The 25,332-nt window shown below is 40.9% G+C and overlaps 1 protein-coding gene across 8 annotated transcripts in view; it reads left to right on the forward strand.

Annotated features, from left to right (window-relative positions):
- MICAL2 (microtubule associated monooxygenase, calponin and LIM domain containing 2) overlaps positions 1-25,332 on the forward strand; it is a 213,511-nt gene that overhangs the window by 71,614 nt on the left and 116,565 nt on the right. For all 8 annotated transcript variants that reach the window (XM_077321819.1, XM_077321821.1, XM_077321822.1 and 5 more), the window contains exons 3-12: positions 1,495-1,702; positions 4,019-4,135; positions 5,923-6,024; positions 10,263-10,418; positions 13,287-13,387; positions 15,453-15,710; positions 16,084-16,199; positions 21,140-21,266; positions 23,250-23,340; positions 23,439-23,586. In XM_077321819.1, the coding sequence (XP_077177934.1) occupies positions 1,495-1,702; positions 4,019-4,135; positions 5,923-6,024; positions 10,263-10,418; positions 13,287-13,387; positions 15,453-15,710; positions 16,084-16,199; positions 21,140-21,266; positions 23,250-23,340; positions 23,439-23,586 (1,424 nt within the window). The remainder of the gene's footprint in view (positions 1-1,494; positions 1,703-4,018; positions 4,136-5,922; positions 6,025-10,262; positions 10,419-13,286; positions 13,388-15,452; positions 15,711-16,083; positions 16,200-21,139; positions 21,267-23,249; positions 23,341-23,438; positions 23,587-25,332) is intronic.

Consider the following 25,332-nt stretch of genomic DNA (forward strand, 5'->3'; position numbering starts at 1 on the left):
GGAGTTGTGCTAGTAACCAATATTTAAGTTAGAAGCACAAAATTCTTTGACAAAGAAGCAACTCAAAGTTTAAGTTAATAATACAATGTTTCTTAAGTTACTAACAAAACCCTTTGCAAAAGACATGGTTGGATATGGACACCAAGTGGAAACAGCTATCTGATGGAAAAGTGGGAAGTAAATTCACTACTGGAAGGAAAATGTGAATACAAAGGGCTAACTACTGGACACAGGGAAATGGAACCATTAACCATCGTGAAGGGATGCTGCTAATCTTAAAAATTGGACGCCGCGAAGTTCTTTTCATGATCACCTGCCTCTGATCTTGGTTAAACAAGAATGTGAGGACAAGGATCAGAAGGAAACACTGGTAGCTAATTCTGGAAACAACATCAATAAAACCACTATTACAGGTGCTCAGGATTATATCCCCTGCTTTATAAGACAGAAACCAAGCTTCCCTATGCGAAAGAGGAAAATTTCAATTTTCTTCTTCATTGACATTCTAGATCAGCCCTTCTTAACTTTTTTTTACCATTGAGAAACACTTGAAACATTCTTCAGACTTCAAGAAACCCGAGAAGTGGTCATATCACCTGATAGATGTTTAACAAATTTTATTTGTATCTATATCTGTATCTCTCTCTGTTCAAGAGCTCAAACAGAGCCAACTCAAACAGAGAAGGGTTTCATTGTTCCCCATAGGTTATCAACCTTGGATTTCTGGCAAGTCCATATATTGAGATAAATTCCATCATAATAGGGGATGCCACCACTAAGAACACCCCCATAAGCTGCCTTGAAATCTGGTAGGATAATTTACAATTAAACCTACCGTATTTGCCGGCGCATAAGACAACTGGGCGTATATGACGACCCCCCAACATTTCCACTCAAAATATAGAGTTTGTTACATTACATTATGGTACCTATCATTGTCACCATTGTACAGCCACAGCACAAATGCAGCGCCTCCGCCCCGCCCCTGCATCTCCCTGTGACCGGCACTAGTGCGCAAATGCGCATGTGCAAGCTCTGTGTAGACAAGGGCAGGCCAGAGTGCCACTGCTTCCCTCAGAGCAGAACAGGCCAGTCATGCAGAAAAGGCTGGCACCCCTGTCTCGCTGCTGTTGCTCGCCGCAGCCATGCTGATGAGCCGCCGTGCTGGATACCACGCAATACTGGATGGTAAGTAGAATGAGGTGGGCGGGAATCAGGAGGCCACTATGGGCAGCTACGTCTATCCCAACTGAAATGCACCCGGCGTATAGGATGACCTCCTCACTTGGAGTCATGTTTTTCAGGGGGGGAAAGTAGTCTTATACGCCAGCAAATACTGTAATTAATATTTTATTATAGGCTGATTCATCTTGGCTTTCAGAAGTAGAAAAAAGAAAATAAACCAAGAAATGGTTCATAAAATCAATGAAATAGGTTTGAAAATGGATGACAAAATCCCTGTTATAATTCTTTCCCCCCCCCCTCTCTCCCCAGTGCTTGATTGTTGGAGGAGGCCCTTGTGGTTTGCGGACTGCCATAGAACTTGCCTTCCTGGGTGTCAAAGTTGTCGTTGTAGAGAAGCGGGACACTTTTTCAAGAAACAATGTACTTCATCTTTGGCCTTTTACTATTCATGACCTTCGAAGCCTAGGAGCCAAAAAGTTTTATGGGAAGTTCTGTGCTGGATCCATAGATCATATTAGTAAGTATACTAACAATGAGAGATGAGGGTAGGTTTGCTGTGTTTGATTAAAAGATTTGCATGCCACACAGACTGATGCTAAATATTTGTTTCATATCTTCATGTCAGACATATTTGGCACAATAAATGTTCAAGTTACATGCATGTTACATCCAATTGAGCTTGTTCAGGATGCCCTGGTTTAGAAGAAGAGTTGGATATTATACTAAGGTGACCAGATTTTAACACTGGTAAAGTGGGACACCATTGACCGGGGGGATTCTTGATTAAAAATTTGGTCTATATGAAGCAACAAAAATTTTCATAGAACACAAAATAGTATTGTAATATATATATTTTAATTTCAACGTAAGTACAATTTACCAGGTGCCCCCAGATGTCCCTCCAAAAGTGGGACAATCTGGTTACGTTAATATTATACCCCACTTTTCACTACCTGAAGAAGTCTCAAAATGGCTTACAATTACCCTCCCTTCCTCTTCCTACAACAGACACCCTTTGAGGTAGGTGGGGCTGAGTGACAGAACTGCTCTGTGATAACAGCTCTAACAGGACTGTGGGTCATTCCACACCTCTAAAAACATAGCATAAAGCAATGACAATTGCTTAACGCTATAAGAAATTGCGCCCCCCACCATTTCTGATCTCCTCGCTCTCTCATATTCTTCTCCCACTTTCTGATGCTTCCTGGCACTCTGCACAACTGATTAAAATGGCGGAGGAGAGGGACTCACTATACCAATGAGTCTCCCCCCGCCTGTCAATTATGGCAGCCAGCCAATCACCTTTCTCCCAGCTTTAAAGGACAAGTGATCTTTTTTAAAAAGTAAAACTTGTCTGTTACTATGCCTATGTATATAATTATAGGTGCATAGTGCATAGTTTAATGACACCCCGTTTTGGTATTATAATACTTGAAGATTAACAAAAGTAATTTTCCCCTGATTTTGGGGGAGGGGGTTTGAAAGGCATGCTTTGTGTGCTAACTGGTGGGTGGGAATTTTTTTTCTGCCTCTGTGGAGCAATGTGTATTCATTGCTCCAGGCAGCTTGCTCCCAAAAATAAAAAGCCTCGTTCCATGGAGAAGGGAACGGGAGGCAGGCATGAGGGCAGTCGCTGCAGATGGAGATCACACTACTTCTGGCTACTTTGTTATGCACTACTGGTTGCTGGTTGCTCTCCTCCCCCACATACAACAAATCCACAGTTTTGTGGATTCCCCAGCTAGCGCATTAAAATGGAGGATGTAGCTGCCGGATTGCTGCTGGAATGCTGGATGCAGACGATGTCCTTTAAAACGCCAAAAATATGGCCTCTGCAGAGGGTAAATGTCTCACTTTATTTTCTGGGTGCGGAATGGCCCTGTAAGTAGCCCAAGGTAACCCAGCTGACTATGTCTGGAGGAGCAGGGAATCAAACCTAGCTCTCTAAATTAGAGTCTGACACTTTTAATCACTACATCATACTGGCTGTCCTGATATGGTATGCCAGTATATCAGAGATATATCAAACTACAAGCATGAAACAGTCCATGCCAAGTACTTCTGAAAAAGCCAAATTATTATTTTAACATTTTAGTATGGTTCAGTTGGTTAGTTTCTTTTAGTTTGTGCATGCTGCACTTCTGAAGGTTTCTTTATTGTTTGTTAACTGCATCTTTTTAGAACGTTGGTGAGCACTATTATACCTATTGTACCTTGGTCCAAGGGACCAAGCCCTATAAAGATAGGTTGAGGGACTTGGGAATGTTCAGCCTGGAGAAAAGGAGGTTGAGAGGGGACATGATAGCCCTCTTTAAGTATTTGGAAGGTTGGAGGAGGCAGGATGCTGTTCCCATTGGCTGCAGAGGAAAGGACGAGCAGTAATGGGTTTAAACTACAAGTACAACGATATAGGCTAGGTATCAGGGGGGAATTTTTTTTCCACAGTCAGAGTAGTTCAGCAGTAGAATAGGCTGCCTAAGGAGGTGGTGAGCTCCCCCTCACTGGCAGTCTTCAAGCAAAGGTTGGATACACACTTTTCTTGGATGCTTTAGGATGCTTTGGGCTGATCCTGCGTTGAGCAGGGGGTTGGACTAGATGGCCTGTATGGCCCCTTCCAACTCTATGACTCTATGATTCTAACATGAAGGAAGCCAAATGTGCTGGCTAAGTCGAAAAGCAACTGTCAGTTGAAAAAATATAACAGTGAACCTTCAGAAGCAAAGGAATGCTTTTGTGTTAAAAAAAAACCCCAAAGTCTTTCCTCTCATTCTGATTGCCGCAATAGAATAATGCATATCCTACAATAATAGTCATATTATTTCTTTTATTATAGGTATTAGACAGCTTCAGCTTATTCTTTTCAAAGTTGCACTGATGTTGGGAGTGGAAATTCATGTGAACTTAGAATTTGTGAAAGTTCTGGAGCCTCCTGAAGATCAAGAAAATCAAAGTATGACAACCCTTATTTGTTTGAAAAAGCCCTTCAAATTAATGACATAAAACACAATATTTTTCTTATAACTAGACACTTCTAACCTCTTGGCTACGATAATTAGCCATCATCTTGAGGAATAGTCATCCTGAAAAAGTGTACTTTTGTCTTTTACCCACAATCTGAATGCATTGGGCCATTTTTGCTACCATTTTCCTTTAGCTGCCCTGAAGCAGTAAAAAGTACAAAGTGTTTTTGTTGGCTGTAAAGCTACTGAACATATGTTTAATTTGGATAGGATTGAAGTTTATTGCCAGTTAGGATTACTGTTTTCCAGTATGAGCAACATAACAGTCTAAGCTAAAACGTGGCATATAGACATTTTGGTATGTTCACTGGGATAGCCAAGTTGCTTCAGTTTTAAAAATCATAGAAATGGTACTAGCTATATAAACTCTGTAAGCACTGAAATATGAGGGCTCTACCGAGAGATGTTTCTTTTTAACAGAACAAAGTACTAAAGAAACTGCTTTATAGTGGTGAGAATTGGAATGCTTCCAGTGGAAGAGCTTACTTCCCATCAAATTTTGGCTTAATTTAAGACAAATGGCAAAATGCACTATAATAACTTGATTTTTTTTCTAAAGCAAATACCTGGCTTGTTAAAATTATTTGCCCAAATTACATGGTACTTCCAAAAGCTCAATAATCAACTTAGTGATTCACTACTATCTAAATAATTTATAGTCCTTCAATGAGGAAGTGAAATATCTGTCAAAAACATAACTATCATGCAGACAATATTCCCAGTGGTACCCTCTCACCAGCACCTGGGGGGTGTACTTTTCTGACAAGGTTTAGTTTTCCCTCATCTAAAGAAGTGCAACTATTGAACTGTGACCTATTGTATAGAAGACTGAAAGTTTGAAAGTTGAATATGAATGTTGCGTAGTCAAAGATTCAGCTTCCTAAAACCTTTTGTCTTTTTCCTAGGAATATTAACTGAAATCAGACTTACCTTACCTTAGCTCTCATTCCCAGTCTGCCTACCTGCATAAGCTGACAATTGTCAAACAGTTGCTTATTTTAATTTATTGGATCTGTACATGCATTTCCTTGGATGGAAATATGTGAAAGACATATTAGACAAAGCGTCCCTTCTCTCTTAGGACTGCAATATCACTCTAGGTTTATTTTCTGTTACAGGGTGAATTTAGTATGATGTAGCTATTTTGCATATATGCCTCCATGCAGTGAAACATCTGTGACCTCAGGCTGAATAATTATAAATGACCTTGGTAAATTTACTGACTCTTTTTATTTCAAAGGTTTCATTTCAACACTAATGCCATTGATTGTAATTATGTTTTTGTGTGGCTTTTTAAATATCCCCTAACAGTTTTGTTCATTTTGGTTTGTTCAAGTTTTAAAGAACCAAGTGAATAGATGTTACCCATTAAAGATCTAGTTGTGAATTCTCAATGCCTGTTATTTCATTTCATTATTATTTATCATAAATGGAAGTAGGGTAGTTAAAGTAGGGTAGTTAAAGTAGGGTAGCATAAGAACAGCCTGGTTGGATTTATTATTAATTGCTCGCCACATTGTTGAGTGTGATCTTGAGTGTGTCATAGCTACCAAGAGTATTTTCTGGATTCATGACGAATGTATAAATAAAGGTTTCCCATGAACTTCCTTGATGTGTTGCTAAGACCTTATTTCAGCAAATTATATTATGTCTAATCTAAACTAATGATTACTTCTTGTTTAAGTTGTATGTTAGCTAACAGGTACATTTGTTTCAGAAATAGGTTGGCGGGCTGAATTTCTCCCAATAGATCATCCTTTGTCAGAATATGAGTTCAATGTAATAATTGGTGCTGATGGCCGCAGAAACACTTTGGAAGGTATGTTACATGCAACATTAAAACCACCTTGTTAGTAAAGGTCTGCTTATTTCTTAAACTGTAGTAACTGTTAGAGTGAATAATATACACTTTTAAAATTAAAGTCTTTAAGTCATGAAGAAAATTTATTTATTTATTTTATGTGATTTATATCCCACCACTCCCATACAGTGGCTCATGGCGGGTCATGAAGTCCTCATTAAAACCCATTAAAACCCCAGTTAAAAGGACATACCAATACAATACAGAAAACCACAGGCGATAAAATAACCGAATTCCCGCACCCAAAAAGACTGATACCCACTATTGGGGAGGGAGAGGGGGCTTAGCTGGCAATAATCCAGGTGCTAACACCAGCCCTGGGAGGGGTGGCATGATCTTCCTCACTGCCCTGGCCTCAACCAAAGACCTGGTGGAAGAGTTCCATTTTGCAGGCCCTGCAGAATGCAGAAAGCTCCCGCAGTTCACCCAGCAGCTCATTCCACCTGGTTGGGGCCAGAACCAAAAAGGCCCTGGCCCTAGTCAAGGCCAGGCATGCCTCTCTAGGGCCGGGAATCGCCAACAAATCAGTACCCACAGAGCGTAAAGCCCTGTGGGGGCATAGGGCAAAAGGCAGTCCCTCAGATATGTGGGGCCAAACCACATAGGGTCTTAGTCAGAACCAAAACCTTGAACCTGATCTGGGCAGCAACTGGCAACCAATGCAGCTGCCTCAGCACAGGCTGGATATGAGCCCTCCAGGATGTTCCTGTAAGGACCCTAGCAGTTGCATTTTGCACCAGCTGTAATTTCTAGGTCAAGAACAAGGGCAGGCCTGCTTAGGGCGAGTTACAGAAACCTAGCCTGGAGGTGATTGTCACATAGATCACTGTGGCTAGGTAGTCAGGGGACAAGTATGGCGCTAGTAGCCAGGCCTGGCAAAGATGGAAAAAGCCTGACCAGATACCCTCTTGACCTGTGCCTACATAGTTAGGAAGGCATCTATGGTTACCCCCAAATTCCTGGATTGGGACGCGATGGTAAGTTGTGTTCCTGCCAGGCAGGGCAAATTTACTTCCTGATCTGTCTCCCTACTTCCTAACCATAGGACCTTCATCTTAGAGGGGTTGACTTTCAGACAACTCTGTTCCAGCTATCCAGTTACCGCTTCCAAACATCTGGCAAATGGTTCCGGGGGGAAGTCGGGGCAGCTGTCCATCAGGAGATAGAGCTGGGTGTCATCAGCGTATTCACTTAGATATATCTGACTGCTGATTTTAAAAGGGTTTTCATTGCCAAGCATGAGTGGTGGTGGTGGTGGCAGAAAGTACTGTCAACACACAACCGACATATGGTGACCTCACAGGGTTTTCAAGGCAAGCGATATCCAGAGGTGGTTTGCCATTGTCTGCCCCTGCATAGTGACCCTGGACTTCCTTGGTGGTCTATCCAAGTACTAACCAGGGCTGACCCTGCTTAGCAACCAATATCTGATGAGATCTGCTTGCCCCATCCAGGTTATGATTCTAACCATGAGTAGATACTGTTTAACATAAAATATTGTTTCATGTAAGGATTATATTGAATGGAGAAAGTCCATTAATGACAGTGATCACTGAGCAGTCACTGAGAGATTTGATATGTGTAACAACACCACTAATGGGTACTTTTGGAAGAGTGAATTTATTTCAAAAGTACATTATCAGCAAAAAGATGTGAATGAAAGCTGGAAGGGAAAGAAGATCTTATGTTTGCAAAATAATAATTAAACAAACTTCCAGCTCCTTTCTCAGCTGTTTTGGGTGAGACACTGCTGCTAATTATATTTTTCCATTGACTTTAATTGGGTACTTTTAAAAATTCAGTTCTGACAAACAGTACTAGATTACTGGTTACCCTATAGAAGTTATCCCAAAATATGCAGCCATTTGCTTGGGTGTTGCAGAAGCATACCTACACAAATGAATCAATCACATGTCAGATACTTAAAGTGGGCAGGAGAGCTGAAAGAGAACTTGGTCAAAAGATAAGAGAGAGACCGATGTTTTAACTCGCAGTTGTTATGGTCAAGAAAGTAGGATAAGTGTGGTGTCAAGGACATGTGTCAGAGTACTGTGGAGGGATGTGGTTCCTTGGTATATGCTCATCTCTTGTACTTTAAGGATATATACAGTGTGTGAGTTTCCCTGCTCACTCTTTTCATGTTGCAGAAACCAGTAAAGGAGCATCAGTGCACCCAAACTGCTGGTATGGTAACTTTTGAGACCAAGTCAAGCAACACCTGTTAGCTCCCTGTATGGAGCTTCCAGAGACTTGCTTGCTTGCTTGCTTGCTTTCTTTCTTTCTTTCTTTCTTTCTTTCTTTCTTTCTTTCTTTCTTTCTTTCTTTCTTTCTTTCTTTCTTTCTTTCTTTCTTTCTTTCTTTCTTTCTTTCTTTCTTTCTTTCACAGTAGCCAGCATGCAGGGCTCCAGTTTAAGGCTTTTCCTCTTGCCATTTTCGTGATCCAAAATAAAGCTGTGAGACTGCAAATATGAACTCAAGAGATGAGGCTTAAGGCCTCTTCCCCTTACATTCCTGGTCAGCAAGTTAAAAGGAGAAGGGAGAGAAAGACAGGGAGTTCTGAACTAGGTGTATGCAATCAAATATTGCTGAATGGTACAAGGTTTCCTCTTTCCTAGACTGAATGCTGTTAAAGGCTTTCTGTGAAAGTCTCTTGTGATATTCTTCTCCCAATAAATATTGGAAATGAGTAGAATTTTGTCAGGAAGCCTTTCACTGTTTAATGTTTTTTAGATGTACATGTTAAATTATTAGCATTATTAAAAAGTCATTATTATCACTGGCAGCCAGGCAGCAGAAGTGATGAGGAAGGAAGATAGATCACAGATCAACTGGTTGCCACCAAGGCCATAGAAAATTTTTAGAAAGCCATTATTTTCAGTGCGCAGAAGACATGGCCTTCAAATCTTTGAATGGCAATGATTTGACACTGCTTGCTCAGCTGAGACAATTCCCTTCCCCCACAAAACTCCACAGCTGCTGTCCTCAGAGACGATTATACCCAAGCTAAATGAAAGAAATGCTTTACTTTAAGGTGTGATGATGAAGACCCCAGGAGGAGTGAAAAAGCCAATTTGCAGTCCTCAGAAGCCAGCCCCCAGCACAGGAGGGACTGGCTGGGAGTTGATGTGTAATATTCTGCTGGAAAAAATTGCTGGGTGGGCGGGTATGTCAAGAGCTGACTCACAGCTGATTATGAGAATCAGTTGCAAGTCAGATTTTTCTATTCTTCCATACTGGAAATAATGCTGTGGCCTAGATTGGCTGAAATGCCATACATTTACCAGAGGAGGGAGTGATCAGATACCTAGCGGATTCTTATTCTCTGTTCCCCAATCCAAACTGTCAGCTCAGGATGCAGCTAAAAGGAGATAAGCTATCTGCTTCTTCTCTCCCTCTTGAAATGGGGAAATCTGAAGCCAATTGCTTCCGATTTCCAACTTCTGTTTTTCTGAGGGGGGAGGGCTGGATCAGGCCTTAGCAATCCCTATCAACTGTGAGATGACTTCTGGATCCTCCCCCAGCCCCAGCCCCCCAAACTTTTCTTGTGTCCCAGTGCAACGAGGCTAGGTTGTGCCAGGAGATCAGAACTGGACTTGGATTTGATCCCTCAAGCAGCTATAAGTCAGCTTCTGAACAGCTGCTGCCAACTTGTTCAGCAGCTGTTTGAGTTGCTGGATGCAAGATGAATGATGAAAGATTGTGATTGTCAAACAGGGTATGTTTGACTTCTGGACAGGTATGGGATGAAATTTGTGGTATTCTTATGCTTTTTCAAGGTCCATAGCTATAAAGTATACCAAAGGGATGAAGTTATTGGCACAGCACAGGAGAAATTGCACAGAGCAAAACCATTTCATATTTTCCTTGCTTCTTCTTTCTCATTGCTCAGGTGCAATACCTAAAGTTGAACATTACCTAAAGTTGAATTTATGATAAAATTCCAGTTCTCTTAAGCAGCATGGCAGGGTTTGATGATCTAAGACTGGGGAGAAAAGACTATTGCCATAATCTGTGACTAGAAACCTTTGAAGCAAATGTCTAAATTTGCCAGCTAAAATAAACCAAAATAAACCAAAATGAGTAATCAGTTAAATTAGTGGAGGATGATTTCGTTTTAATCTTTAAATTCATAAACAAGAAAGTTTTTGTGTTGTTTGTTAGACTGCCCTGGCATACTTTTTTTCTTCCTTTGCAAGGCTTTAGGAGGAAAGAATTTCGTGGGAAATTGGCTATTGCTATTACTGCCAACTTTATAAACAGAAATACAACTGCAGAAGCTAAAGTGGAAGAGATCAGTGGGGTTGCTTTCATCTTCAATCAAAAATTCTTCCAAGATCTGAAAGAAGAAACAGGTGGGTCACCTGTTCTTCTTTTAAATATGGCAAAGTGCAGCATAAATCCCTGACCATAGCCCTGTAATAGCTGTTCATGAGGTGCCAATTTAGTGATGGCAATGTTCTGATTTCAGATAAGTAGAGAGAGAGAGATTTAATCTCCTTCAGTTGTGTTTTTAGCATGGATGTTTGCACTGCAAGCTATTTTTTAAACCTGTAAAAATATCTTTGTCAGATTTTCTTTTTGGGTTCCTAGGTCAGTCATCTTTTATTAGTTTGCTTTATCCTGCTGTCAATCAAACTATGGAAACTGTGCACATTGCATGATTTTAAACCAAGCTGCTTCAGTTTTAATTACTTTTATCTGTGCCATTGATTTTAAGCCAAGCATTATACCAAGTTCTGGAAATAGTTTTTTTTTAAAATACCACATGAATACAAAGTGTTAAAAAAAATAAGATGCATATAGAGTAAATATTTTAAGTATAAATTTGAAGGAAAAACAAGATTTCAAAAAAAAAATCAAAACATTTCCTACAGTTCCTGAATTTCTTGCTATATATTTTCTACAAACACAATGGTGTTCTAATATTTTGAAAAAGGTAACCATTTTTGGATTTTTCCTTGTATCCAACCTCCCCCCCCCCCCCAATGCTTATAAAATACATTGCTCAAAGTTGGAGTCTGAAAAAGTGTGTGTGCAGACAAAAGCCTATACCCAGAATTAAACTTGTCAAGTCTTAAAGGTGCCACTGAACTTGAACTTTGTTCTGTTGCTTCAGATCAACATGGCTACCCACTTGAGTCTATTGACTGCAATATGTTAAAAGGTTTCCAGTGCACTTAGGATACAATTACTGTTCATTTCTAATTCACTATCAAATTCTTTCCTAATCATGACCATCACCCAATATATATGTTAATATTTTACATCTCCTTTTGAATATCCCCCTAAAAGTATTATATCTACTAACTTAGGAGACTTATACCAAAATTAATGATACTACAAAAACTATACGATATAACTGTAAAACGCCCTAATGAGAATCCAGATAATTAGCTTGTTTCTAATCTTCAGAGCCTCTTGTAATCTTTAGAGCCTCTTGTGGCGCAGAGTGGTAAGGCAGCCGCCTGAAAGCTTTGCCCATGAGGTTGGGAGTTCAATCCCAGCAGCCGGCTCAAGGTTGACTCAGCCTTCCATCCTTCTGAGGTCGGTAAAATGAGTACCCAGCTTGCTGGGGGGTAAACGGTAATGACTGGGGAAGGCACTGGCAAACCACCCCGTATTGAGTCTGCCATGAAAACGCTAGAGGGCGTCACCCCAAGGGTCAGACATGACTCGGTGCTTGCACAGGGGATACCTTTACCTTTACCTTTAATATTCAGATGTGTGTAAAAAGCTTATCAGAATGTGAACAGTCTATAATAACACCATAGCATCAGGCAGCTAAATCCCCATACAGAAACTGATAAAAAAAACACTACTTTTGTACTAGGTCCAGATATCTGACTTGCTTAAAATTATAGTAGGGAAATAATTCCAGTAATTAAGTCATCAGGATTGGTTTAATCTTCCTGTTGAGATAACTGTGTGGTTAACAAAACACTATTTCAAACTATTACCATTGAAATCTTGGCTCTAGTGAAAGTGCTAAATCTGTAACTGACTTAAAACCTGCTGCTGAGATCAGAAATTGATTTTTCTATTGATTTTTCTATAGGAGCAACCATTGAACCATTATATACATGTAACTTGATTCAGCTGCCTCCCATGGACTAGTATAATTAAGTGACAAGAATTTTAAAACTTTTCAGACAAAAAGTCACATTGCAGCACATGGTCTGAGAAACACTCTCAATACCAGTAGCAGTTGTACGGATATGTGTCCCAAAGATCCTTTTGAGTGCAGAATAACAAAATCCTGTATCAAACTGGGCTTCCCATTAAATTAAAAGAAAGCAGACATGACTAATTTGTCCTTAATTTGAAACATAAATATCAAGAGTGTTTCCTGTTATAAAGATAAAATTTCCAGATCTCATTGCTTCAAATGAGTACACTGAACCATTTTGAATACAAAAAACCTCACCTTTCTTGGTATGTGTTTACATTGCAAGGAATGCTCACTGAGTAGAATTTCTATGGTACTAGTACAGATTTTGATCTCATAGCTTTTAGTCCACTTGGCTCTTGCAGCCCCAGGAGTGAACTTTCCCAGGGCGATATGGAACTACTGTGGGGAGGGATGGTTGAAGAAAAACCCAGCACTCCTTTGGCCATGAGACTGACTTGTTTGGGGCTGTCTCTGGCTTAAATTCAGCCTACCTTCATATGAAAGTGCAGTTCAGGTTTCTCAAAAGGGAGACTAGCTAACCGGTGTTGCTTAGGACCATAGACATGATAGTTTTAATATCTAGCATCATTTATCAAATACCAACACGGCTAGCCATTTGTATCTATCATAGTGGGAGTATGTCTATGAAAATTGGTGTCATACTAGTCAATGGAGAGCTTTGTGGTAGTATATAAACCACTCTTGAAGATATTTAAACTTTTTATGAAAAGGGGGCTAATAATAAATACTTTAAATTGAATAAAGATTAAAAGTGACCATAGTATATAACTAGAAGATTATATCAACTAGCTATATAGTTTCTATTATACAATACACTTTGGTGTTAACATCACAAAATTATTTATTAAACTGGAGCTCTGAAATAAACTACCCTTACTGCAACTATCCTGTGTTCCCAAAATAATACTACAAATTTGAGCTAAATGCATAGGACATTAGTCAAAGAAATAAGGGAAGTATTTACATTGATAAGTGTTTCTGTCCCCCCCCCCACACACACACACCAATGTTGTCTTTGTTTCTTCCACAGGAATTGATTTGGAGAATATTGTCTACTACAAGGACAGCACTCATTATTTTGTGATGACTGCAAAAAAACAGAGTCTTCTTGAAAAGGGAGTGATTCTTAATGTATGTACCTAAACTATCATGTTCTTAATGTGTAAGTGCAGTGAAATAATTAACTGCTATACATAAAAAGTCATTTTGATGTCAGATTTCTTTTGTTCAGCCTCTATTGGCTTAAGTAAGCAATGTATTCTATAAACAGCATCCATGAATTGTACATAAGAATGAACCATTGCTGGCCAAGGCCCCCCATTTGGATATATCATGACAGTTTAGAAACCCAGTAGGGTCCATTGTGACAATTAGTAAACTGTGTCACACATCCAAATACAGCCATATGATAACTCTTTGCCAAAACAGTCAATCAGTCCCCTGGAATTCTCGTAGTTATTTGTTTCATTTACAAATGTACAAATGTAGAGCAAAGGTGGAGATACAAGGCAGCAGGCCCAGGACTCTGCATCAGATCCTGAGTGAGCATGTTCCTCAGGTGCTTCAACTAAATGGACCCATAGCATACCAGCCACCTTCAGTTTTCTGAACGATGTTTGTAGATTACATTTTTTGGATTTAAATTTTAAAAAGACCAGCAACTCTGTAGATCTTCATTAGACCCATACAGCAAGTGTTCATTTTTCTAAACCATGAAATTTAACAGAATTAATTTTTGCTATATATTCCCACTATCATGGAGTTCATAGTCTGAGGAAGAGTACTTGCACTTGAAAGCTCACGCCTTGAATAAATCTTTGTTGGTCTTAAAGATGCTACTGGACTCTGATTTTATTGTACAAGAACTTCATAACTCTCCAGGGTGCTCTCTGCTCCAAAGGGAACAAATTCAGATAAACATTACCTCTGGAACTTTTTTGATGCTTGGGGAAGGGAGAGTGTATAAGAATAATATATTGATATAATCCTGTGATATCTGAAGGTGTCTTTTTGCCTTTGTGTTCATGGTACTAGTTGCCATGGCTCCCTATGGGATGTGATAAGTATTGTACCAGCCCTGTGTTGTGTATTAAACACCTGTGTTGCAAAGAGGAATATCTAGTACATTGTCATATTGCTTTCAAAAAAAGGTTGTGAAACACCACCAATGAACTGTTTTTTTATGGCAGAAAAGAAGGGATTAACTTTTCTCCCTTAGTAAAACTGCTCATTTATTTACTTTATTAATATCCCTACCTTTCTCCCCAAGATACCCAAAAGAGCTTACATCTTTCTCCTTGCCCTCATTTTATCCTCACAGCTGCCCTGTAATGTAGGCTAAGCTGGGTGTGTGTAACTGGCCCAAGATCATCCAGCAAGTTCCCGTAGCCAAGCGGAAATTCAAGCCATATCCTAGATCAGCCTTTCTCACATTCTTCAGACTTCCAAGAAACCCCAGAAGTGATATCAGCTGGCCTTATCTTCATGCCATGCCCCTGGAAGTCACTTGTCACCATAAGTGACATCACACAGATACTCACACCAGATGTGACACAATGCTCTGTCACCCACTGCCCCCCCATAAATGGCCTGATGGCCTACTCCACAGGGCTGGAAATGGGGCTGGGGCAGGCATCCACTGCTCAGTTACCCCCTGCCATCCTCCAATGCAGTTAAGTTAAAATCACAGTACTTACCTCTCTGGACTCCAGTTGCTACCATGTGCGACAAGCTTCAGCCAGCAAGGATTTTTATGACCAGGGCGCTTTCAACTTGGCCCATCTTTGATAATTGTGGGAAGGGGGCTGGGTCAACTTAACCATATATGGTCATATCACCATATAAAGTATTCAATAATATATACAGAATTAATGAATTCCCCAATAAATTTGTGAAACCCTTCCAGGTCTGTCAAAAATTCCCAGAGTTTCATGAAATCCCTGTTGAGAAAGTCTGTCCTAGATCTTAGTCCAGCACTTTGATCTGCCACTTAGATATTTGCTATTTCTAAACATGATAAAATTTAATTAACTGTTTAAAATACGTGTTACATCAAACTTGAAAAGTTTAAGGCAGAACTTAACCTGCATCAGCTTCTAACCCCAACCCCGTATGAAATAATATAGTTTGATTTTAAATAAGATTCAGAAAGATCTGGTGTACTTTTTTTAATAATGCATTTTGATTTCCCATTTAGGATTTCATTGATACCGAAATGCTCCTCTGTGCAGAAAATGTAAACCAAGATAATCTGTTGTCATATGCAAGAGAAGCTGCTGATTTTGCAACTGATTACCAACTGCCTGCCTTGGATTTTGCCATTAATCATTATGGACAACCAGATGTGGCAATGTTTGATTTTACTTCCATGTATGCTTCGGAAAATGCTGCTTTAATACGAGAGAGGCACAGGCATCAACTGCTGGTTGCTCTTGTTGGAGACAGTTTACTAGAGGTAGTGTGTACACATGGATTTTTCAAGACATAGATGGGAATCTGAAGATTGTTTAACATATGCCAAGCTAACTTCTGCAACCATGAGGACTGGAAAGTTGCTATATAATTCAATGTTAGGAATGTTACTATCTGATGTTGGACTGTGCAAAAGAGCACTGGCTATTAAACATCACTTGACTATAAAACAGCATAATTCATATAACTGACAAAACGTAACATGTAGTATCTAGTATTTAAGCAATATGTAGAAATGAAATATATAGCATGTAGTATATCAGCAAGGTTTCTGCAGTTGTGACAGAAGGGAACAACCTTCTTTAGTTCTGGAACGGTAATAATATTAAATGTCTAAAATGTAATTTATTTAACAGCCGTTCTGGCCAATGGGTACTGGTTGCGCAAGGGGGTTCCTGGCTGCATTTGACACAGCATGGATGGTGAGAAGTTGGGCACAAGGGAAGCTCCCACTTGACATCCTTGCAGAAAGGTAAGCATATCCCACCCCCCACCTCTTCTTGTCTTCAAATGAAATTTTTCAAATCATACTCTTATTATCCAAAATCCCTCAATCCATTTTAGCTTTGCAACATGGTTATAGTAAGTCTGGACCACATCAGAGTACCAGTGCTTGATTTTGTACTTCTTGAAAACCAATCTGCTTAATGACTCCAGAGAATGATTGTATATCCCTAAAGTCTCCAGAGGAGTTTCTCATTGCAAATTTAAGAATGCATGTATTGAAATTGTCCAGGAGTAAGTGATACAGGTTGGATTCCTCACAGCATAGAAGCTTATCTTAGAATCATAGAATCATGGAATCATAGAGTTGGAAGGGGCCATACAGGCCATCTAGTCCAACCCCCTGCTCTACGCAGGATCAGCCCTAAGCATCCTAAAGCATCCAAGAAAAGGGTGTATCCAAGCTTTGCTTGAAGACTGCCAGTGAGGGGGAGCTCACCACCTCCTTAGGCAGCCTATTCCACTGCTGAACGACTCTGACTGTGAAAAACTTTTTCCTGATATCTAGCCTATATCGTTGTATTTGTAGTTTAAACCCATTACTGCGTGTCCTTTCCTCTGCAGCCAATGGAAACAGCATCCTGCCCTCCTCTAAGTGACAACCTTTCAAATACTTAAAGAGGGCTATCATGTCCCCTCTCAACCTCCTTTTCTCCAGGCTGATCATTCCCAAGTCCCTCAACCTATCTTCATAGGGCTTGGTCCCTTGGCCCCAGATCATCTTCGTCGCTCTCCTTTGTACCCTTTTCAATTTTATCCATGTCCTTCTTGAAGTGAGGCCTCCAGAACTGCACACAGTACTCCAGGTGTGGTCTGACCAATGCCATATACAATGGGACTATGACATCTTGTGATTTTGATGTGAAGCCCTGTTGATACAGCCCAAAATGGCATTCGCCTTTTTTACCGCTGCATCACACTGCCTGCTCATGTTTAGTCTACAATCCACAAGTACCCCACGGTCTTGTTCACACACAGAGTTGCCTAGAAGCGTAACCCCCATCCAAAAGGCATGCTTTTCATTTTTCTGACCCAGATGTAGAACTTTACACTTATCTTTATTAAATTGCATGTTGTTCTCATTTGCCCATTTTTCCATTGTGTTCAGATCTCATTGAACTCTGTATCTGTCTTCTGGAGTATTTGCTGGTCCTCCCAATTTGGTGTCATCTGCAAACTTAATGAGTAGTCCCTCCACCCCCTCATCTAGATAATTAATAAATATGTTAAAAAGTACTGGACCGAGCACCGAGCCCTGAGGTACCCCGTACTCACCTCCCTCTAGTCTGATGAAACACCGTTGACAACATCTCTTTGAGTGCGGTTCTCTAACCAATTCCCTATCCACCTAACTATCTGAAAATCCAGATTGCAGTCCTTCAACTTATCCATCAGAACATCATGAAGATCTTGGTCTTATGTCTGTGTAGGATAGAATATTAAACTTTCCTATAATCTTGAGGTCTCTTGTCCTTGTTGAACTGTGTGAACTATTGAAGTTTTAAGAACAGGCAGTGGGTTGCCATGGGAACACAGTATCTAGGAGTCTGCAAACAGATCTTCTGTATGATCTCCTGAGATCTTCTGAAGCATGTCCTTTCCCACTGAGGATTGGCTGGATGCTTTGCAGAACAAGGACAGTGGATGCCACTTTGAGTAGTAGTCTGTTGCATCTGATAACAGCCCATGTAGTTTTTTTCTTTTTTACTCTGTAAATGCTATAGAGTATAAGTATACACATAGAATATATTTCTGTGTGCGTGACTTGGAAAAGAGAGATCATTTTACACCTTACAAGTTGCAGGTGTGTACTATATTGTATGTGCATAACATTTTGGGTTGGGGATCATCTAACATTCAGGGCTGTCTTCCTTTTGGGTACATTGGGTTGTCAAAAGAGTTTATGGATGTTAGAAGGGAAGAGACAGTAGATAGGTAATTGGCAGGTATATTAATCAATGAACAAAGACGCCATCAAATAGATGTTCAGATTAGCCTGTTTTCCTAAAGTATTTTCCTTATTCTGTTGCAGGCTCACTGAAGGGTAAAGCTTTGATTCTTTTTAAAACAATGGCTCCTGTTTGCACAAGCCACTCTGTTCTCTCGTGCTGTACCTGCTAGATACAGGGGCAAGGGTTTTGCCTGAATACTCTGGCAAGTACGCAGCACTGCAGTATTGGGGGCGAGGTACCCCTTCTCATACCTAACACTGCCACTGGCAGAGATTCCACATTCTTGGAATCAAATGATACTCTTGTCCTTCCTTGCCTCTCCCAAGCATCTTAAAAATAATGTTTGTGCACTTTAATGAGCGATATACACAGCACTCCCAAATGGGTTGTTCCTTCCAGTTAAAAAAAAAAGAATATATGTAAACGATCAGGGAGATTCATTGGTTAATGGCTTTGTGAGCTGTAACCTAACTTAATCAGGATCTTTGCCTCTTAACCACATCCATACTAAACGTAATCTCTCACCAATGGTATTTTATTATTTATTTTAAAGGTCTGTGAGCTTTCCATTTAGCCTTAAGACTAATAAAAATACATTTATATATTATCATAAATATCATAAATATATCTAAACATGGTTCCAACTTTGGGATGAGAAATTCCTGGAAATGTGGGGGATGGAACCTGGAGTCATTGGGGAAAGGGAAGAGGGAGATCAGCAGAGTGTAATGCCATAGAGCAGCGGTCCCCTTCTTGTAGTCGGGGACTGCCACCGAAGGTGGAAGAGAGCCGGCGGCCCGGCCGCCATAGCTGCACGTAAACGCGCACGTGCACGTTTTTGCCACTAGGTGGCGCTAACGCGCATGCGCAGAGCTGCTGCGCGGGCACGTTTTCGCCAGCAGGAGCGCAAACGCGCACACGCGCACACGCGGCAGCTCTGCGCGTGCGCGTTTGTGTTGCTGGCGTGCCGGTGGCTGTGCCTGCCTCTTCCCCCCCTCTCACTGCGGGGGAAGGAGGCAGGCGCGGCCGCTGGCGGCCCGGTACCATGGCCTTTGCGGCCCGGTACCGGGCTGAGGACCAGGGGTTGAGGACCCCTGCCATAGAGTTCACCTTCCAGAACAGCCATTTTTCTCCTTGGGAACTGAGATCATCTATGGCCTGGAGATCATCTGTAATTCCAGGCTCCATCAGAGATGGGGTCCGTGGACAGATGAGACGGATCTTTCTGCAAACCTAAGAAAAGCCCTAAATTTAAAAAAAAATCTGAAGTCTTAAAAAAAAATGTGGGATAACCCAACAAAAGCTAGAAACTGCACCTGTAGCTTAAAGAAACAAATTGCTTCAGTGGCTTTTGCTAGGCAACCACAAACAGTATAACCTGCCTTGATGTCTTGGAAAGAGAGAAGAAAACTGAGGGAGTTGTTGGGAAGATCCAGGATAATAGTTTGTCTATTCCACCACACTACTTGTTTTCTTAAGCTGCGTGCTAGAAACCTGTATGTCCTTTCTATAGTGTTACATGCCTTCTGGAGTTTCCTCCCCAAGAACCTTTTGTCTGCTGTGCCTATGAAAGGGAAATCCTTTCTCCTTTCTCTATGCAGTTTAGCAGAAAGGATCCCTTACAACCTCTGAGATCTTCCATCACCTTTAGATAGCGGACAGGGTTTACAGCCAGAAATGTTCTTCTTCTTGAAGCCAATAGAAATAAGAACATATTGAATTGTTAAAGCTATGAATGGTAATAACTATTATAGTTAAACCAAATCAAGTCTTTAAAAATGACACAGAATTGGAAAAAAAAAGGGGGGGTCTCCAGTAGCAGTTTCTTCATGCAAGACATGTAATTTGTGAAACAGCCCATTAAGATGCTTCCCGAATGATTGTTTACACACGTGTAGAAGAATCTATATGGTGCACAACACTCCACACAACAGTTACTTATATAGAGACAATTATACCTCCATCTGCTGCATGCATTTGGAAACTGTTTTAACTCTGTGCATCGTGGTTTATCTTTGAATAAGGATGTAGGTTCGGTGCATGCTGTGCATTTGACCAAACTAGGACTGGAGACTTCTATGCAATCTATTTACTATGCAATCTATTTACTAATGATCCCTGTCTCTTCCTAATCTTCAGTGTGCCTGGAGGGTTGAGTTGATGTTTTGTCTTCACTGGCAACATCATTCCTAGATGTTAGATTATGAGAGTAAAGGTCTTCATATGGCCAAAAGAAATTATATTCCTGCCCAGTATAATTTCTGCTTAGCTCCTCCTTCATTCTACTCCCAACACCCCATATGACTATCATTTCCTCCTAATATCTACACCATCTGTGTTCTAAATTTAATCAGATCTATTCCTTTGTCTTCTGTTCCTACTTAATCTGAGTGGAGCTGGATTTACCTAAAAGCTAACTAAAATATAGTTTCAGGCCTGCGATGACAAGGGATCACTAAACACATATTTTAAAACTAAAATTGTAAAATTATCATTTTTTATAAAGCTGTGAGATCTCTTAACATTCACATGTTTAGGGTCCTGCCTTTGTCTCCCCATCCCAGGGAGAGGGATAGAGCTATTGATCTGTTTAGGGATGGTACTGCCTTTGGCAGTGAGGAAACCAAGGGTTTGGGCTTGGATAAAGGTTATGCAAGGACTGAGAGAGCACATGTTGGTGGATGACAAAAACACAGTATGGTTGCAAATGGAAAGGCAAACTGACTAATGATGGCTGAGTGACTCTGTCGACTGCTGTCCTGTGGTTAGAGGAGTTCATTCTTGTGTGAAGGGAAAATCAAAGCCAGATAATTTTCAGTGTCTGTGACTATGCTTTCCCCACCCCAAACAGTTTTCATGCTCAGAGTTACTCAACTTCTAAATATAGCTAGGAGCCCAAAAGGTAAAAACAAAACTGTATGCCTCTTTAAAAACAACCCATCGTTTTGCCTTTCAGGGAAAGCATTTATAGACTCTTACCACAGACAACACCAGAAAATCTCACAAAGAACTTTGACCAGTATACCATTGATCCTGCAACACGTTATCCAAACTTGAATTCAAGCTGTCTTCGGCCTCATCAGGTAAGCAAAGATGGGCAGGAGATGGGAACTGCAAAGTGCATAGTGAGAAATTATATGAAAAAGGGATATAGGCTCAGTGTTGAATTCCCAGGAAAAATGTGTCCATATCTATTACACATAATTCCTTGTAGCTTAAGGTCACTTAAAAATCACAATTTAAGATATGTAGATGTCCCATTAAAATCCTTAGCAGTACCTCCTAAACATTTCTAGAAATGAGGTCACAGCTAAGAGCCAGCCTAGTGTAGTTGTTAAGAACAGTGGCCTCTAATCTGGAGAACTAGGTTTGATTCTTCTCTTCTCCATATGCAGCCAACTGGGTGACCTTGGGTCAGTCACAGTTTTCTCAGAGTTCTATCAGTCTCACCTACCTCCCAGGATGCCTATTGTGGAAAGAGGAAAGATAGGCAGTTGTAAGACACTTTGAGACTCCTTCAGGTAGTAAAAAGTGGGGTACAAAAAACAAGCACTACTTCTTCACCTCCTCAGAGAGCCCATTGCCCAGAATGGAAGTGATTCATAGAAAAGACAGGGGCTCTGATTGGATTCAGGTGGGCTGCTGAAGGTCATAGTAGGCACATGGAGACATTTACATTAGTGCTAGGCCAAGAAAGTCATAATGAGCACCTTGAAACCAACGGGCAACTAATGTAGCTCTTTTGGATGAGGTGAGATTTGGTCCTAGTCCTTTACAATACTCAGGTTGCCTCATTTGGAATGAGTTGAAGTTGCTAAGTTGTCTTCAAAGGCAGCCCAAGTGTAGTGTGTATTACAGTGATCTAATTGAGATTACAAAAGCATGGCACAGCCAGGATGCCTAAGAAAGGAAAGAGCAGATTAACTAACGGCAGTATTGACTGGCTACACAACAGACTATTTTTTAACAACTAAGGCTGGGTTTTAATCTCTTCTGCAGATGCTAACTCCACTGCATCCACAAACAGGGACACTGCATCCACAAACCCTTTAGATCAGTGGTCCCCAACCACCGGGCCGTGGCCCAGTGCCGGGCCGCGAAGGCCTCGACACTGGGCCGTGGTTCCCTCTCCCCGCCCCCCTCAGCAAGAAACTCGCCAGACCATGAGCAAATCAGCCGCTAAAGCAGCCGATTAGCTTGCGGCCCGGCAAGCTTCTTTCTGCAGGAGGGGGGGACAGGGAAGTGCAGCCGCCGGCACACCGGCGGTGCAAACGTGCATGTGTGGTAGGTCTGCGCATGCACGTTTGCACTCAGTGGGGCTGCAAATTAGCATGTGCGGCAGTTTCAGGCCTGCCACGCATGCGCGTTTGCGGCCCCACCAGGAGTGCAAACGCGCATGCGTGAACTGCTGCGTGTGCGCGTTTGCGGCCCCACCGGGCGCAAATGCACATACACGGACTGCCGCGCATGCACATTTGCGCAGGGACTGCCACGCATGCGTGGCGCCCAGATCGCCCTCCCCCCCTCACCGGTCTGCAACCCCAAAAAGGTTACGGACCACTGCTTTAGAGCATCTGCCTTCCTAACTAATATTACCTCTTTTTTGTATGACTTTGGCTTCAATCAGTTCTACTTTAACCCCTTGATTACAGCCTCAGAGTACACTTTCAGACCTGAAATGGAAGTGTCTGGAAACTTCAGTAATGAAATAAGGAGCTAATTGTCTACATTTTAATGTCATTGAGCCCCTAATTGAATCCAATGACTACAACTTTTAAGGAGCATGGCTGACAGAATAAAGCCCCGAGATGCAGGAAAAATCCCAGTCTATTGATTCTCTGGCTGTTTTTCATCTCCAGTGAGAACTGGAAATACAGTCAGCTAGTAAGGAAAATGAAGTTGATCTCTGTATCTTGGGTGGTCTTAGGTAAGCTCTTGTGCTACCTTGGTCGTGCTACATTGCCATGCAGTTTCTATAGACATTATCTAGAGATGGAAGATGCAGGCTTGAATACAGAAAGATGTTTGACTGCACTGATTATTAAATTGTGTACCTTTTCCTTTAGGTGAAACATTTATATATTACAAACGAACTACAGCAGTGCCCTCTTGAAAGAGTGAGCTCTATTAGAAGATCGATTGGTCTTTCCAGACATGGTACAAAACATGTTTAGTTTGGTGTAATTTTTGCATTTTATTTTGGGTGGGAGCTTGGAGTCTATAATTGATGGCTAAACTTTAACTTGTAATTTCAGAATCTGACATCAGGCCAAACAAGCTTTTAACTTGGTGTCAGAAACAGACAGAAGGATACAGGAATGTTAGTGTCACAGATCTTACCACTTCTTGGAGGAGTGGCCTTGCTTTGTGTGCAGTTATGAATCGCTTCAAACCTGACCTCATGTAAGTTTTCATATGTGGGTAATGCATTCTAATTGTAGGCTTTGCCCGGTTGATCATAAAAATGTAGGCTTGGGTCTTGTTTCCCTTTTTAACATCTGTTTTGGAACTATATCCATGTCTTTACTCAGTTTTTTCCCTCTTAGACATCCTTGGCCCAGAACTGAAAATGCAAGGTATTCAGTTTCAAGGACTATTTGAGATTTTTAAGAGTATAATTCTTGCTTACTGTAGTAGAATTCCAAGTTGGTTGGCAGTTTCCTTTTTTAAGAAGGAAATAGGACCTTGAAAATATACATGAAGAGAGCATGTTTGTAGGAAAATATTGTTTTAGCTGTAATGTCTCTCTTCCAGAAGCATTTGTCGTAATAAATGGTTTCCAGAATATTTGCATTGCAGTTTCTAGAATTACAATTTGAACTTGCTGAAAGGGATGGGCATGAATGGGTTAAATCTTAAATCTGTCACAAATTTGGCCAGTTTGCCCCCTCCCCTGAACCCAGGTTCAAAGGAGGCACCTCCCCTGAACATTTCCCAGACCTTTTTTCCAGTTGAGTTCAGGGCCCGGGTCATTTAAACCCTCCACTTTGCTTCCCCACTTCTATACAGAGGAAAGCAAAACAGAGGTTTTAAACAGCTGCCAGCCATTTTAATCTCACAGCTTGACCAGCCCCCTAGTCTATTTTGCTTCCTCCTTTGAAACCTCCATTTTGATTCCCCCTTCCAAATGGAGGAAAGCAAAGTGGAGGTTTTGAGAGTCTTGCACCCATTTTGGCCTAAGTGGACAGGTGCAGATACTGCACTGTGAGGCTGAAAAGTCTGCAAACCGTTTTAGGGATCAGTTTTGCTCTCTCCCACTTCCAAGCCATTTCAGCCTTGCAGAGAGGTATGAGTGCCTGTCTGCTGTGAGTCTGGAAAGCCTGCAGCCATCTTGGTGGTCTGTTTCATTTCCCCCTGCTAAGCAAGCAAAATGGAGTGGCCTGAACTTGCCTGGTTCATTTTGGGTCTTCTGAAGCATTTGGGTTTGGGGATTCAATTCCAGAACACACTGAAGCAAACCAGAATTTTCTGCTTCATGCTCATTTCTACTTGCTGTCTTAGTATTTGCTTTCACTTAGAAGTGCACAAATTCCAGTTGGAGAGACAACACCCATGTTTGTCTGAAGCAGCAGAACAAAATTTGAGTCCAAATGGACCTTTAAGACAAAGAAAGTTTTATTCAAGGCGTGAGCTTTCATGTGCACACCATTGTCTGAAGAAGTGTGCCTGCACACGAAAACTCACACCCTGAATAAAACTTTGTTGGTCTTCAAGGTGCAACTGGACTTGAATTTTGTTCAACAGTCTACATATACTTCTGTTTCTCAGTCTTTCATTATGTAGCTGATATGTCACATCTTTTATGTGCAGTGTTTAATCAATGTAATGCCTTTTAAAGAGACATGTTTATACATATTGGATTTCCAGAGTAGAGAAAATAATAGAAAATAATACTAAACAACTGGGGGAAAAGGTGTTTCTTCTGCTACCATGGTGGAAAGAATGTTCTCTCTAAGTTCCCTATCTAAATCCCTGAATAATCCTTATACCTGTAAAATGAATGAGAAGAATGGTAGTTGCCATGAATGTTACATTTAAAATTGCATAAGTTGTGCTTTGCAAATAATATTAGAGCTAAACAAAATCTATCAGGATACTTTAATTCTCATTTTGCTGAATTAAAAAGTGTAGGTTTATCCTTATGAACCA

The sequence above is a fragment of the Paroedura picta genome, chromosome 2 (genome assembly GCF_049243985.1).
Source record: "Paroedura picta isolate Pp20150507F chromosome 2, Ppicta_v3.0, whole genome shotgun sequence".
NCBI classification, from domain to species: Eukaryota; Metazoa; Chordata; class Lepidosauria; order Squamata; family Gekkonidae; genus Paroedura; species Paroedura picta.